Source organism: Rhinolophus sinicus, linkage group LG07 (assembly GCF_036562045.2).
Source record: "Rhinolophus sinicus isolate RSC01 linkage group LG07, ASM3656204v1, whole genome shotgun sequence".
NCBI lineage: Eukaryota > Metazoa > Chordata > Mammalia > Chiroptera > Rhinolophidae > Rhinolophus > Rhinolophus sinicus.
This window is the reverse complement of record NC_133757.1, coordinates 79,639,348-79,652,724: the sequence shown is the minus strand read 5'-3', so window position 1 is coordinate 79,652,724 and position 13,377 is coordinate 79,639,348. Positions and strand designations below refer to the sequence as shown.

The window sequence follows — 13,377 nt, the reverse complement described above, 5'->3', positions numbered from 1 at the left end:
TTGGGGGGGCCCAGGTGCATGCTGTTCCCCTTCCCCCCAGCCCCCTGTCCCTGCCCTCTCACTCTCCCCCAGCTCATCTTCCTCTCCCTGAGATGTATCCTGACCTCCTCAACAAGTCTCCTTTCAAGTATCGGGTGCCAGTGCTTTCCAACAGGGCAGCTTCTGGCAGGTCCCTTTTCTGCCTTGCTTTCCTCTGGGCTAGCTGGGCAATGGTACTTTTTGTTTTCATTTTTAAGATACAAGTATATATATTTGAACTTAATTACTTGAAATAAAATGACGTTAGCTTAAGTTAATTTTTTCCAATTTTTGTGAGATCATTATAGGTTCACATGCAATGTAAGAAATAACAGAGCAATCCAGGTTCCCTCCCCCAATGGTCACAGCTTGTAGTCCGTCACAGTATGACAGCCAGGACAGTGACGTTGACACATCTGCCCAGTGGGACTATATTTGTATGTGTGCATGTGTGGTGTGTGTGTGTGGATTCGGCTCTGTGCAGTTCTCCCCCCTGTGGAAGTTCATGTATCCAGCCCCACTGCCAAGATACTGAACAGCTCCCCACTACTAGGACCCCTCATTCTGCCCTTTATAGCCCAGTGTCCCCCTCCTGGCCCCATCCTGGCCCTGACCCCTCGCCACATTGACCTGCCCTCCATCTCTCTCTCTGTCATAAATGGAAGCACACAGTATGTACCCTTCGGGGATTGGCTCCCTCAGCCTCTGCCCCAAGAGTCATCCAGCAAAACGTGCTCTTGATGCCCCTGAAGGGAGTCAGCCAGCAGTGAGCATCTCCCGGGCGCCCGTCCCTGAGCACCAAGTCCTGCATTTGCGCCTCCCTAGGAAGATGCCAGCCCGGTAATCAGGCCCCCAGACCCTCATCAGGCCCCTCCTCCTGAGGCCTGTCATCCCCCCTCAGACATGACGTTCGTTACCTCTGTCCGAGTGTCCCTTCTGCTAGCCCAGGCCCTTCCCTGCGGCCCCCAGGACCAGCCGCATGGCCGACCGTTCTTGCCTTCCTCTCCATAGTTAGACGTAGTCCTGGAGACCAACCTGGCCACGATCCGGGTGTTGGAAAGCGTACAGAAGAAGCTGTCCCGGATGGCGCCAGAAGACCAGGAGAAGTTCCGGCTGGATGACTGTCTGGGAGGCACGTCAGAGGTGATCCAGCGTCGTGCCATCCATCGCATCTATGGCGACAAGGCTCCGGAGATCATTGAGAGCCTCAAGAAAAACCCTGTCACCGCCGTCCCTGTCGTCCTCAAAAGGTGTCCTCAGCTTCTGGCTGCCCCGCCCAGCACAGGGGCCCCGTGGGAGCTCATTAGTGCTGTTTCTCACAGGCGTTAGCAGAAGGGGTGTCTGTGGGGTCTCAGGCTGGCTTACTAGAGTTTCCATTTTTCCTTCATCTCCCTGTTCTCCTGAGAGACAAGCACGGTTAATGGTCGTCTGTGTCCTTCTAGCACATTCCACCACAGACATAATCAGATCTGAACGTGAAGAGTGGGAACTATACCGTGGCTTGCCTTTTGTTTCAGAAGACGTCTTAGGAGCCCTTCTATGCTAGTGAGCAGGTGTCAGTCGATTAAGTGGTGGCCCTCAGTCGGGTGCTGTGCTCGGCCCTGGGGTTAGACAGCCAAGCGAGGCCCACACAGTCCCTTCCCTCATGGGCGCAGAGTCGAGCCAATAGCTCTACAGGGCGTGGTCAGCGGCAGGAGCCAGGCCAGGGTTCTGGCAGTAACACTGTCTGCGTTGGATCTCCAGAGCCTTTGCCTCCTCTCTCCCTCCCTCTATTCAACACAGAACCCCGTACACAGACAGGTCGGGAGCTGGCTGTCCCGAGTTCAGAATGCGTTGGCTGGTGTGGGTGGACAGGCTGGTCCTGTGCAGGACGACTCAGGCAGGCGCCCCAGCTTCTCCCCATGTGGTCCCTGCGCTGAGCCCTCTGGTCCCTGCAGGCTGAAGGCCAAGGAGGAGGAGTGGCGGGAGGCCCAGCAGGGCTTCAACAAGATCTGGCGGGAGCAGTACGAGAAGGCATACCTCAAGTCCCTAGACCACCAGGCCGTGAACTTCAAGCAGAACGACACCAAGGCCCTTCGCTCCAAGAGCTTGCTCAATGAGATTGAGAGCGTCTATGACGAGGTAAGGCCCTCCTCTGTCCAGGTCTGAGCAGGCCCTTAGCTTCAGGCAGCACTGGGTCTCTGGGCCTCTGCTTCTGACAGTTAGGGTCAGTGGCATCGCCCTCACAGGGCCGTGTAGGGGTGAGGAGGGTTATGGCTGTGGTACCCAGACTAGGGCTGGCCGGGGGAAGGGCTGCAGCGGCTCTGCAGTTGTCAGCAGGGGTCTCTCCCCTCGCTCCCTCCCTCCCTCCTTCCCTCCCCCTATGTGGGCCTTGATGCACCTTCCTTAGATGCCTGATACTAGCAGCTTTCCCTTCTCCACCGCTGTTGTATGTCAGGCAATGGTAGAACACCCAGAAGGAGCATCCCATAACCCTCGCTCGCAGACCTTTCTGTGCAGTACTGTTATCCAGATTTTAGCAGTGAGGAAACTGAGGCATGAGAGGTGGCTCCAGTTGCAGGAGATCGGGGCTCCACCTCCAGCTGCTGCACTGTGCCCTCTTGCCAGACTTGGAACATCCAGGCTCCTGGGGCCCGAACCACAGAACTGAGGTAGGGCCCAGCTCTTGGGCTCTGAGGATCTGGACCTTTTAGAAATGCACGCAGGGAGCAAGTTACTCACAAGCGCCTGCAGTGGGAGGCCCAGCACGGAGGTGGAGGCCGCGGGATGTGGCCGTCAGGGAGGTCGGCCAGAGCTCTGACGAGTGGTGAGGAAGGGCCACTGCTCCCGGACTGTACCCAGGTCACAGAGACAGGGCAGCTTCAGTGACCGAGCACCTGCCTTGGCAGGGTCACTTATCCCCTTTATTCCTCATGTAAGCAGCCAGGGGTCATAGCTCCTCTTAGGGTGCAGAACTTAAAGGCAGAGAAGCCAGCCGCTTGAGCTAGACTTCCTGGCTCTTGAGTGGCACAGCTGGGGGTCCCTGAGAGCCTCTCCCTTCCTGCCTCCCTCGCCCTGGGGCACCCTCACCCCTGCAGGGCCCACCCCTCATCCCCTGGCTCCACCCTACAGCCCGTCCAGCCGCCTCACTTTAGTCTGCAGGTGGGCCCTCGAGGCCTGAGACCACCCTCCCACACCAGGATCCACGGTTCATCATCAAATTGGGGGTGATAATATGGCCCAGCAGACTCACCACTGACCTTTCAGTTCCTTGGCTCTTTCCCTGGGGGCAAAGCGGGGAGGGACGTTTGGCTGATGAGGGGAGGCCCAGGCCCTGCCCTCAGGAGGTCCCACCTATACAGGGTTGGAATCCACACTCACTTTTCCCAAAAGCCTGCGTGAGCCCCACGTCAGGGGCTGACATCAGGCAGCTCGAGGCGGTCTGGGGGAAGTCGTGGTTGTCTTCATGTGTGGGGAAGAAAAATCATTAGCTAGATAATGACCGAAGGGAGGGGTGAACCCAGGGACCAACCCAGTTCTGCAAGGAGAAAGCAGACAGGTTCATACAAAGGTCCTGTGCACAGCAGAACAGAGCTCATTGCCCCTGAAGCATCAGTGGAGGGGCACCGGATGCCCTGAGGCCGGAGAGGCTGCAGGGCGGCGTACCAGGTGCTGGGGTGCTCTGCTGAGCCATGTGGGGGGACCTGGAGAGGTGTGATGGTGCTGGCTGTCCTCCTCTTGGCCAGATTGCTCAATGGGCAGATGGTTGGAGTGGGCAGGTGAACGGGAGCAGGCAGGTGGCAGGCCTGTGCTGGGTGAAAGGACAGTGGAGGCTGTGGCAGGTGGGAAGGGGACAGGCAGTGTACGGGCCAGGTGTGAGGGGCTGTGGGAGGGGAGGGCTCACCGGTAAGCAGAGCCGAGTCTTCAAGGTCTGTCGAGCATCCATGAATGACTGATGGTGGGCAGAGAGGCCAGGGTCTGCCCTCAACCTTCCTCGCCCCCATGGGAAGCTTGGACTGGGCAGCCCAGGTCAGCTAGACTTGGGGGACTCCAGGCGTCGTTGCAGGTGTAGTTGGTGATAGAGAGTGTGGTCCCCTTCTGGTCCTGCTGCTGGGCAGTGTGACCCCATCAGAGCCCTGCAGCCCCGGGTCCCTGTCTCGGGTTCTCCCTGTGGGTGAATGCTCACCTGATGGCCACCCTGTCCCCAGCACCAGGAGCAGCACTCAGAGGGCCGCAGCGCCCCCTCCAGCGAGCCACACCTCATCTTCGTGTACGAGGACAGGCAGATCCTGGAGGACGCAGCTGCGCTCATCAGCTACTACGTGAAGCGGCAGCCCGCCATCCAGAAGGAGGACCAGGCCACCATCCACCAGTTGCTGCACCAGTTCGTGCCCAGCCTCTTCTCTCAGCAGCTGGACCTGGCGGCCTCTGAGGACTCCGCCGACGAGGGCCGGGGGAGCCCCCAGGGGCAGAGCGTGGATCCCGGGGACCGGAAGAAGCCGGCTCCTGGGCCACAGAGTAGCCCTCCAGAGGAGAAGGGGGCTGCAGGCGAGGGTCCCCCGGCCGAGCAGCAGCTTCCACCGCCGCCGCCACCAGCAGCGCACAAGGCCCTGGACGATGTCTACAGCCTCTTCTTCGCCAACAACAACTGGTACTTCTTCCTGCGCCTCCACCAGACCCTGTGCTCCCGGCTCCTGAAGATTTACCGCCAGGCACAGAAGCAGCTCCTGGAGTATCGGACCGAGAAGGAGAGGGAGAAGCTGCTGTGCGAGGGCCGCCGGGAGAAGGGCAATGACCCCGCCATGGAGCTGCGGCTGAAGCAGCCCAGTGAGTCCCCCAGACCCTGCCAGAGCCCTGGGGTGACACATGGGTGCTGAGGGCCCCTGTGGGCCCCGAGGGTTCCGGTTCATAGCTTATATAGGCAGAAATGTCCCCTCGCAGTTTTTCTGACTTGGCATTGTGAAATGATGACATTATCTCGGATGAGAAATGTCAAATGAGAAGTCACAAAAATAGAGTCCTGAGCACCCTTCCCCAGCCTCCCCGAGCGGTAGCACCCCTTTGGCTGTAGTGCCCTGGTAGGACCAGGAAAATGGCATTGCCAGACCACAGCCATCACCGCTTCTCACCCACCCTCCCCGAGCACGAAGCTCTGGGTGCTTTCCCCTAAGCCTGGATGCGTGGAACCACCGCCCACCCGAGCTTCTGTCCTGGAGCCCTGGGCCCACATTAGAAAACCTGTAGCGGGAGGTGGGGAACGAGCGTTGCTCGGTTCTGGTGGGGGCTCGTGGCTGTGGCCCTGGGTGACCTGGTCGCGCCTGCCCTCAGGTGAGGTGGAGCTGGAAGAATACTACCCAGCCTTCCTGGACATGGTGCGGAGCCTGCTGGATGGCACCATTGACCCCACGCAGTACGAGGACACCCTGCGCGAGATGTTCACCATCCACGCCTACGTGGGCTTCACCATGGACAAGCTGGTACAGAGCATCGCGCGCCAGGTGAGCAAGCGAGGGCCGGGCGCCGGCAGGCTGGCAGGAGGTGTGACACCCAGGGCAGCAGCAGCTCCCCTTGACTCCCTGCCTGTCCCCAACTTTGAAAACCAGCCCTCCCAGACTCCCATGATCTGCAGTTCGCCCCGTGTCAGCAGCTTCCTTTTTTCTTTCTTAATTAATCAAGGTAGAAGTCAAGTAACATAATAGCAACCATTCTAAAGTGAGCAACTCAGTGGCATTTAGTACATTCACAATGTTATACAACCACTATATCTAGTTCCAAAACATTGCCGTCACCCCAAAAGGACACCCCGTCCCCATTAGCACTCACTCTCCATCCCCTCCCCCAGCCTCTGACAACCACCAGTCTGCCTTCTGTACTTGGATTTGCCTGTTCTGCACACGTCTCTTCCTCACGGAATCATACGCTGTGTGGTCTTTTGTGTCTGGCTTCTCAGCGTGATTTTTCAGGATCATCCGTGTTGCATGTAGTGCGGTCAGTGTGTCCTCCCTGTAACTGAATCATGTTCCATTGTGTGGCTGGGCCCCAGTGTGTGCTTCCAGTCATCCCTGGATGAACATCTGGGCGGTTGCCCCCTTTTGGCTGCTGTGGGGAACGCTGCTGTGAGCATGTGCAAGGATTTGAGTCCCTGCTGACAAGCCTTTTGAGGTGGTAATGTGGCCACTGGAAAGGATCTTAGCTCACTGGGGGGCAGGGGGGGAACGTGTCGCATATCAGTGCCAGGCATCAGCATCACTTACAGGCGTGAAACATTGCTCACAGGCAAATGTCAATGAGAGGAAACTGGTCGCATAAGTGTAAACAGCAAAGTCCCAGATGGGTTGGGTGTGGTCCCGACGTGGGTCCTGCTCCTGCTCAGTTACCGTTGCAGTTGTTCTTCAACTTGACTTTTGTTTCCTGATTATCAAGTAAGGCTGTTCACTGTAAAGCGGAAGAGAAGCCAGGAAAAGAATGTCCTTACTCTCCCACCCAGAAACGGTCACTGGGAACATTCTAGAAAAGGCATTTCCTTCCAGGTTTGAGAAACTTCTTATTGAGGTAGAACACAGACAAGTGCCCAGATCTTAAGTGCGCGGCTCAGTGGGTCTTCACATACGGATATTCCCATCCACCCTCCTCCCAGTCACTCTGCACTGGGCACCTACTACCCTGATTTCTGATCTTGAGCTGGGTGTAAATGGAAGTACACCGCCCATCTGGCTTGTGTTGTGCAGCTTGATTATGCGACATTCCTGGTTGTTGGGATGTCAGTGGCTCCTTCGTCCTAGCCTTGGAAGGGTTCCAGGGAATAAGCTCCTATTTGGGCCCTTGGAGCAGCACTGCATATCTCCTAGTGCCCATCTGGGCATTTCCTGCATTCCCCTGATGGTGTGGAGGCAGGCCCGCCAGCCTCGGTTTCCCAGAAGCTTCTGGTTTCCCAGTGGGCGCTCCGCATCCTGCCTGGGGCCGGGGATTGGCGATCTCTCCTGGCTCCTGGGCTGAGGGGGCAGTGTGCTCTCACTGTGCTTTACATGACATTTCCCCAGTAGCTTACGGAGTCGGCACCGTTTCATCCCTCTGTGGCTGTGTGAATGTCCTGGCTTGTGAAGAACGCATCTACGCCATGTGCCAGTTTTCCTCATTGATGAGTGAGAAGCTTCTGGCTACAAGGACACACACAGAAAGCTCTGTTGTGACACCTCACCCGTCTTCCGCAGCCTTCCCATTTCCCTCTGCGTGCTGGGCTGGGTCTGTGTCCCCGCTGTCAGCATCCAGTCATGGCCAAGCGGCCTGGTGATGGGGAAGCGGGCATGGGGCCCTGCAGACACCATGGGGCTGAGCGCTTCACCTCCGGGCTAGGGCCAAGGCAGTCCCCAACGGGCACAGCTCTAGGGACAGCTGTGACTCCACCAAAGCCAGTTGGCAATGCCCTGGGCTGGCTGCTCACAGGGCCCTTCCATGCCGACATCTATAACCTGCCTTGGAGGGGCCGTGGCCTCACTCTTTGCCTCTTTTTGTCTGTTTGTTTTTTAACATTTCTTGTTTTCAGTAACAAGCCAGTGTTTATTGGGAACCTCCCACATGCCAGGCACTGTATGAGGCCCGCGTGTATCTACATGTCACTATATTCATTCAACAGAGCAACACGGGGGTAGAACCCAAGGCCCTGAGTCCAGCCTGTCTGGCTGCAGCTAGTGCCCCGTGGGGCCGAGTCACATGGTTTTAAATGTGTCTGTAGGAATTAAAGGAATTCATTGTGTTTATAGTTTAACATTTAGGGACGATAACCACGCTTCCTCCCAACGCTTTGAGATAGTTAAACATCCCCATTTTAGAACATTTTCTTCTGCATTTATTCTGTGTGCTTCTCACACCCAGGCAGTGTTTGCTGCTCTGGTCTAGGTTGGTCTGCTCTGCTCTGGACTGGTTTGCTGTGGTTTGCTGGTGTCTTTTTCTGGTCTGGTCTGTTTTAGTCTGGTCTGATCTGGTCTGTTCTGCACCCTGTACTGAAGTCACCCTCCATGCCCATCAGGTCCTGGCCTTCATCATGGGCTCCGCCACATGGAGGGGGGGTCCCCAGCAGGAGGTGTGAGCCGCGGCTGTGCTCGCTCTTCCTGAGGGTCACACACCTGGCACCCCCTGGCTCTCCCTCCCCACCAGCTGCACCACCTCGTGAGTGATGACGTCTGTCTGAAGGTGGTGGAGCTCTACCTGAACGAGAAGAAGCGGGGCGCTGCTGGCGGGAACCTGTCCTCCCGCTGTGTCCGCGCTGCCAGGGAGACGAGCTACCAGTGGAAGGCTGAGCGGTGCATGGCTGACGAGAACTGCTTCAAGGTGAGAGGCCAGCCACACTCAGCCCCATGTGAGGCTGGGGTGCTGGGTGGTGGTGGGGCGCCCCCAACAGGAGGCCCAGCCATTGTTGTAGGGCCCGGTGGGGGGCAGGGGGTGTGCGTGGGCCACATCATAATTCTGCTGCAGCTGGTCCCGTGTGCACTGCCTTAACTGGGCCTCCGGATACTGGCGCAGCCTCGAGGGCACCACAGAGCCTGTGAGGTGGGCACCCAGCACGTGGTCCCTGGAGGAAGGTCTAGGCCTGGTGGCTGGTGAAGTCAGGTCACTGATGACCTTTCCACTTCGTCCTGTGTTGGCCCTGCTGTTCCCCTGACTTGCGGCTTTGTCCCTCACCTTCCCCAGGTGATGTTCCTTCAACGCAAAGGGCAGGTGATCATGACCATTGAGCTCCTGGACACGGAGGAGGCGCAGACAGAGGACCCCGTGGAGGTGCAGGTGAGGCCACAGCGCCACGCTCTGTGCCTGTGCACGCGGCGGGGCCAGAAGTGGCCGTGGGCAGCGAGCGTCCGGGGCTCCCGCCCCAAGAGCCCCGTGCGCCAGCACAGGCCACAGGTTCTCCGTGGAAGCCCAGGGTGGGATGGGGGTTTCCGATGACCCTTCGGGAGACAAGGGTGTGCCCCAGGGCAGGAGGGTCGTGAGAGCCAGGCCACTCTCCCCCAAACGCTAGCTCCCGGCTCCTCCCATAGACACCGTGGCATCCCCATTAAGCCCGTGACCCCGAGCTGTGTGACCTCTGCACCCCCTGTGCTAACGCTCAGCACTCCGGCTCCCTAGCTGCAATTACCAGGAGGTCATCCTCCTGGCCTACGCTCCGAGTCACACATTCCACAGGCGTTTTCCCCTGTGTTTCTCACAGGGAACCAGGCAGCGGACTTAGGGCCCACCCTAATTCAGAGCGACCTCACCTTAACTTGATTATATCCTCAAAGACCCTATTTCCAAAAGAGGTCATATATTAGTGCCAGGGGTTAGGACTTAGACATGTCTTTTCTGAGGACACAGTTCAACCCACAATAGTGAACAGCTCTTCCCAGTTTACCTGGGACATTCCCGGTTTTCTTCCCAAAAGCCCCCCATCCTAGGAACTGCTCCCAGACAAACCACAACAGTTGGTCCCAACACTGCTGCACTGGATCCTTTTGTGGAGTCGAGCAGCAGTAAAGAAAGACATCAGAAATACGATTTCTGTTGCTGCCTTTTGACCTCGAGTCAAGCAGCTCAGATCTGTGGACCAGGAGCTGGAGCAGCAAGTCTGCTCAGGAGCTTTGTGTCTGGAGAAACGGGAAGGTGCCGTGACCCTGGTGCCCTCACTGTGACAGCTGGCAGCAGGGCCCGTAACCCCACCACCCTCCACAGCCACGGGGCTCCCCTCCCAGTGGCCCTCCTTACCTGCTTCAGGACTCCCCACACAGGAAACGCTTTCCAAGACAAGTGAGGGTGGAGACCTGCATACCCTGCCCCTTCTGGAAGTTTCCAGAATGAGGTTTTGTTAAACTCCTGTCTGGAGGAGCCTCTGGCTTTAACAGGGTGGACACTACCAGCCATGCCCACCTTTGACCTGGGTGGCCCCTGCAAGCCCTGCCGTTTGCTCACCCCCACCTCCAAGTTGGTCTTTCCTTTTTCCTACTTCTGTTCATGTCCTGCTGTCCTTCTGGACCCCATTGTCCTCCTCCATATGGGTGCCTCCGTCCCCTGTGTGAACTTACCACATGACAATTACAGAAAGATCATTACACAGAAGGGATTTCTCCATTTAAGCACAAAATACCATAAGTTGCCTAATCGTGGCTGGGTGTGCACATCCCGCCCTAGCTGCAGACGGGAGGTTTCCTTCAAGCGTCAGGGTCCTCAAGAGCTATTATCCCCCTAAAGCTTTGAGATGGGTGGGGACACATCCCTGGGAGCCCTGGGCTCCGGTGCTGGCAGAGAGGCCCCGTGCACGGGAAGTCATAGCTGTGTCTCACTTTGTCCCCCAGCACCTGGCTCGGTACGTGGAACAATACGTGGGGACTGAGGGTGCCGCCAGCTCACCCACTGAGGGCTTCCTGCTGAAGCCTGTGTTCCTGCAGAGGTGAGAGGACCCGCAGGGAGGCTCCTTGTCGTTAATTGATACTGAGCAACAGTGTCCTCCATCTGGGGGCGCTTCTTGGGCACCTGATGTGTGTGAGGTGTGGCCCTGCCCTTGTGAGGTCGGGGGTGAGCAGAGCAGTAATCCTAGGACCATGAGGGTACAAGGGAACTGCCTTGCCTGAGAGAGGAGAGGGGTTGGGGGGGTGGTGAGGACCCTGAGGGAGAAGCTACTGGAAATGGCAGCCATTCCAGAGGCAGGAGTGATGGCCTCTGGGACCCGGTCTCGTCTCAGGCCAGGTTGAGACAGTAGATTGTAAGATCAGTGCGGGCCATTGGTGGGTGTTTAGATTCAAGTGGGGACCACTTGCCAGGTGGGGACCTGCCTGAGAGGAGGGGTCCCCAGGGTCGCATACCCACTGATAAGAAGAGAGAGTCTCAGATGAGACTGTCCCAGTGAGGAGGGAGGGAAATGGGTGGGAGAGGGACTGAGGAGAAAGGGGTGCCAGATTTGGGGAGGGGGGACCCTGGGCAAGGGCCATCCCTTTTGGAGGGACCAAGGAAGCAAATGGGAGGAGCCAGCAGGGCAGGCAGCCCCTCCCAGCGTTGCCAGCACGAGTGTGTGACTGGGTTTGCTTTTCCCTGGATTGAAGGGTTTGGGTGGTGGTGTTTAGCTTTGATTTGCATCTCCCTGACCCCTGGGAAGTCCGGCTGAGGATTTCCTCGTCCGCAAATCCTCCTCTGGCCCCCAGGAACCTCAAGAAGTTCCGCAGGTGGCAGTGCGAGCAGGTGCGGGCCCTGCGTGGCGAGGCCAAGAGCTCCTGGAAGCGGCTGGTGGGGGTGGAGAGCGCCTGCAACGTGGACTGCCGCTTCAAGCTCAGCTCCCACAAGATGATGTTCATCGTCAACTCCGAGGACTACATGTACCGCCGGGGGACCCTCTGCCGGGCCAAGCAGGTGCCCCTCCCGTCGCCCTGCTGGGGACTTGGGTCCAGCCCACAGCCGGCTGGGGGTACCCAGGGCCCTGACTGTCTGCCCCCCCCCCGCCCCCTGCAGGTGCAGCCCTTGGTCCTGCTGCGGCACCACCAGCACTTTGAGGAGTGGCACGGCCGCTGGCTGGAGGACAACGTGACCGTGGAGGCCGCCGGCCTGGTGCAGGACTGGCTGATGGGCGAGGAGGATGAGGACATGGTGCCCTGCAAAACGCTCTGCGAGACAGCCCACGTGCATGGCCTGCCCGTGACCCGCTACCGTGTGCAGTACAGCCGCCGCCCGGCCTCTCCCTGATGGACCCTCATGGCCACCACGACACGCCGCTTGCTGCGGTCGCGTCCTCAGCTACGTGTCCATCGGGGCATTTTCATGAACCACCTAAGGGAAGCAGAGCCTCCCCCAGCCTTGCTGCTACAGGCTGCCAGCTCCAGAGAAGGGGGTTGTGCCGGCTTGCAGCCCCACACCGCCACCCCTCTCAGCTCCTCAGCTTCCTTTGGGCCTGTCCTGTGCTGAACCTGAACCCCCTGCACTTGAACTCTGGGGACTCAGCCCCCACCAGAAATAGGAGGATCCACACACTGGCTGAGGAACAAGCAATTGCATTCACACACCTACCAGGCGCTTACCTCACAAGTGCCAAATCCCTGGGCAGGGCCGCACTGGTCCTTTTGTGCACAGGTCACGTGGAAAAGTCAGTTACAGACCACGCAAGGGTACACATTTGGGAGAGGTCAGCGTTCCAGAGCCCCCAGCACCCAAGGAGTCGGGCCAGTGGACCTGCTTTAAAAGCATGATGTCCTTCCTGAGTGGTTCTGAGAACTTGCAGAAACTTTGGGCAGGCTAGGTGACGCCCACATCTGGCAGAGTGGACGCTGGCCTGGCCCCGCCGGCACGTGGGTCTTCATCACTTTGAAAGTGGGAAGAGCCCTTTCAGCCGAACGGTTAGGATTCTGTGTTTACGTCAAGACGGGGTGGACAGGCAGCACCAAAATGGCCCGGACGACCCCACGCTAGAAAACAGAGACGCCAAACCCCGTGCTGATCTGGCAGCCGGACTCGGGGTCTGTGAGAGGGCAGGGCTCGGCCCAATGCAACTGCCCAGCTTGAGTGGCCCACACGGGGAGGCCGTGGGCGGGGTCATGTACCGAAGATGGACATGCTAGAAATACATATATGCACACATATTTATTCCTCGACGCGCTCTCAGTGGTTGTAACTTCTGCAACAGCGAAGACCCTCGGCTTCTTGGGGGGTAAGAGCCCTCCTCATACCCGCCATGACACTGCTGATCCCGCAGTCGCCCCCTGGGGAGGGCATGGGCATCGGGGCTGAGGCAACCGTCCCCAGAGGCATCCAAGGCTTTCTGTGCCAAGAACACAAGCAGTTCAAGCTGGGGACCAGCTCTTTACATTTGCGGCACCGCTGAAAGCCCCGGCCAGGCCTCTGGCACCGGCAGACAGGGATCCACAGACAGATGGGCCCGGAATGAGCTTGTGCAGCCTCCTCTCTGCTGGCGCAGCCCTCGCCCTCCTGCCGCTGAGCTGTGCCATACCCATGCTTCCCAGAAGTGGAGACGTGTTTCTAGAAGTCACCTGTGGAACTTGAGGTTCGTGAAGGCTTTCTAGGCCTGGGCCCATACGGAGGCATCCCTGCCGGGGTCTCGCTGCCCGTGTTTTCTTGAGTGTAATCCAGGCACTTTGTCCTCATCCTTATTTTTAAGAAGGGAACTTAGCCTCGGAATTCCTGAACCAGCCCCACCTGGCAGCCCCTTGGGGAGCCCACAGTCCCCCTGTGCCTCCACAGGGGCCTGGGGTGCGGGCCAGACCTCCAAGCCCCGACCCTGCATGCTTCTAGGGAGCTCTTGCGTTTTTGAAGAATTTCTGTTCTGGGGCTTGGACTTCCTTTGCAGCTATTTTGAATGTAGTTTCCTTTTCTATTTATTTGCACATTAAAGTTAAAAAGTACTGACGTAAA

At 58.3% G+C, this 13,377-nt stretch overlaps 1 protein-coding gene across 1 annotated transcript in view; it reads left to right on the top strand.

Annotated features, from left to right (window-relative positions):
- Window positions 1-13,377, top strand: part of SIN3B (SIN3 transcription regulator family member B) — a 30,428-nt gene extending 17,051 nt beyond the window's left edge. The window contains exons 8-16 of the mRNA XM_074337968.1: window positions 1,030-1,268; window positions 1,956-2,139; window positions 4,206-4,824; window positions 5,326-5,495; window positions 8,152-8,325; window positions 8,686-8,778; window positions 10,320-10,414; window positions 11,163-11,367; window positions 11,467-13,377. Of these exons, the coding sequence (XP_074194069.1) occupies window positions 1,030-1,268; window positions 1,956-2,139; window positions 4,206-4,824; window positions 5,326-5,495; window positions 8,152-8,325; window positions 8,686-8,778; window positions 10,320-10,414; window positions 11,163-11,367; window positions 11,467-11,697 (2,010 nt within the window). The 3' untranslated portion in view covers window positions 11,698-13,377. The remainder of the gene's footprint in view (window positions 1-1,029; window positions 1,269-1,955; window positions 2,140-4,205; window positions 4,825-5,325; window positions 5,496-8,151; window positions 8,326-8,685; window positions 8,779-10,319; window positions 10,415-11,162; window positions 11,368-11,466) is intronic.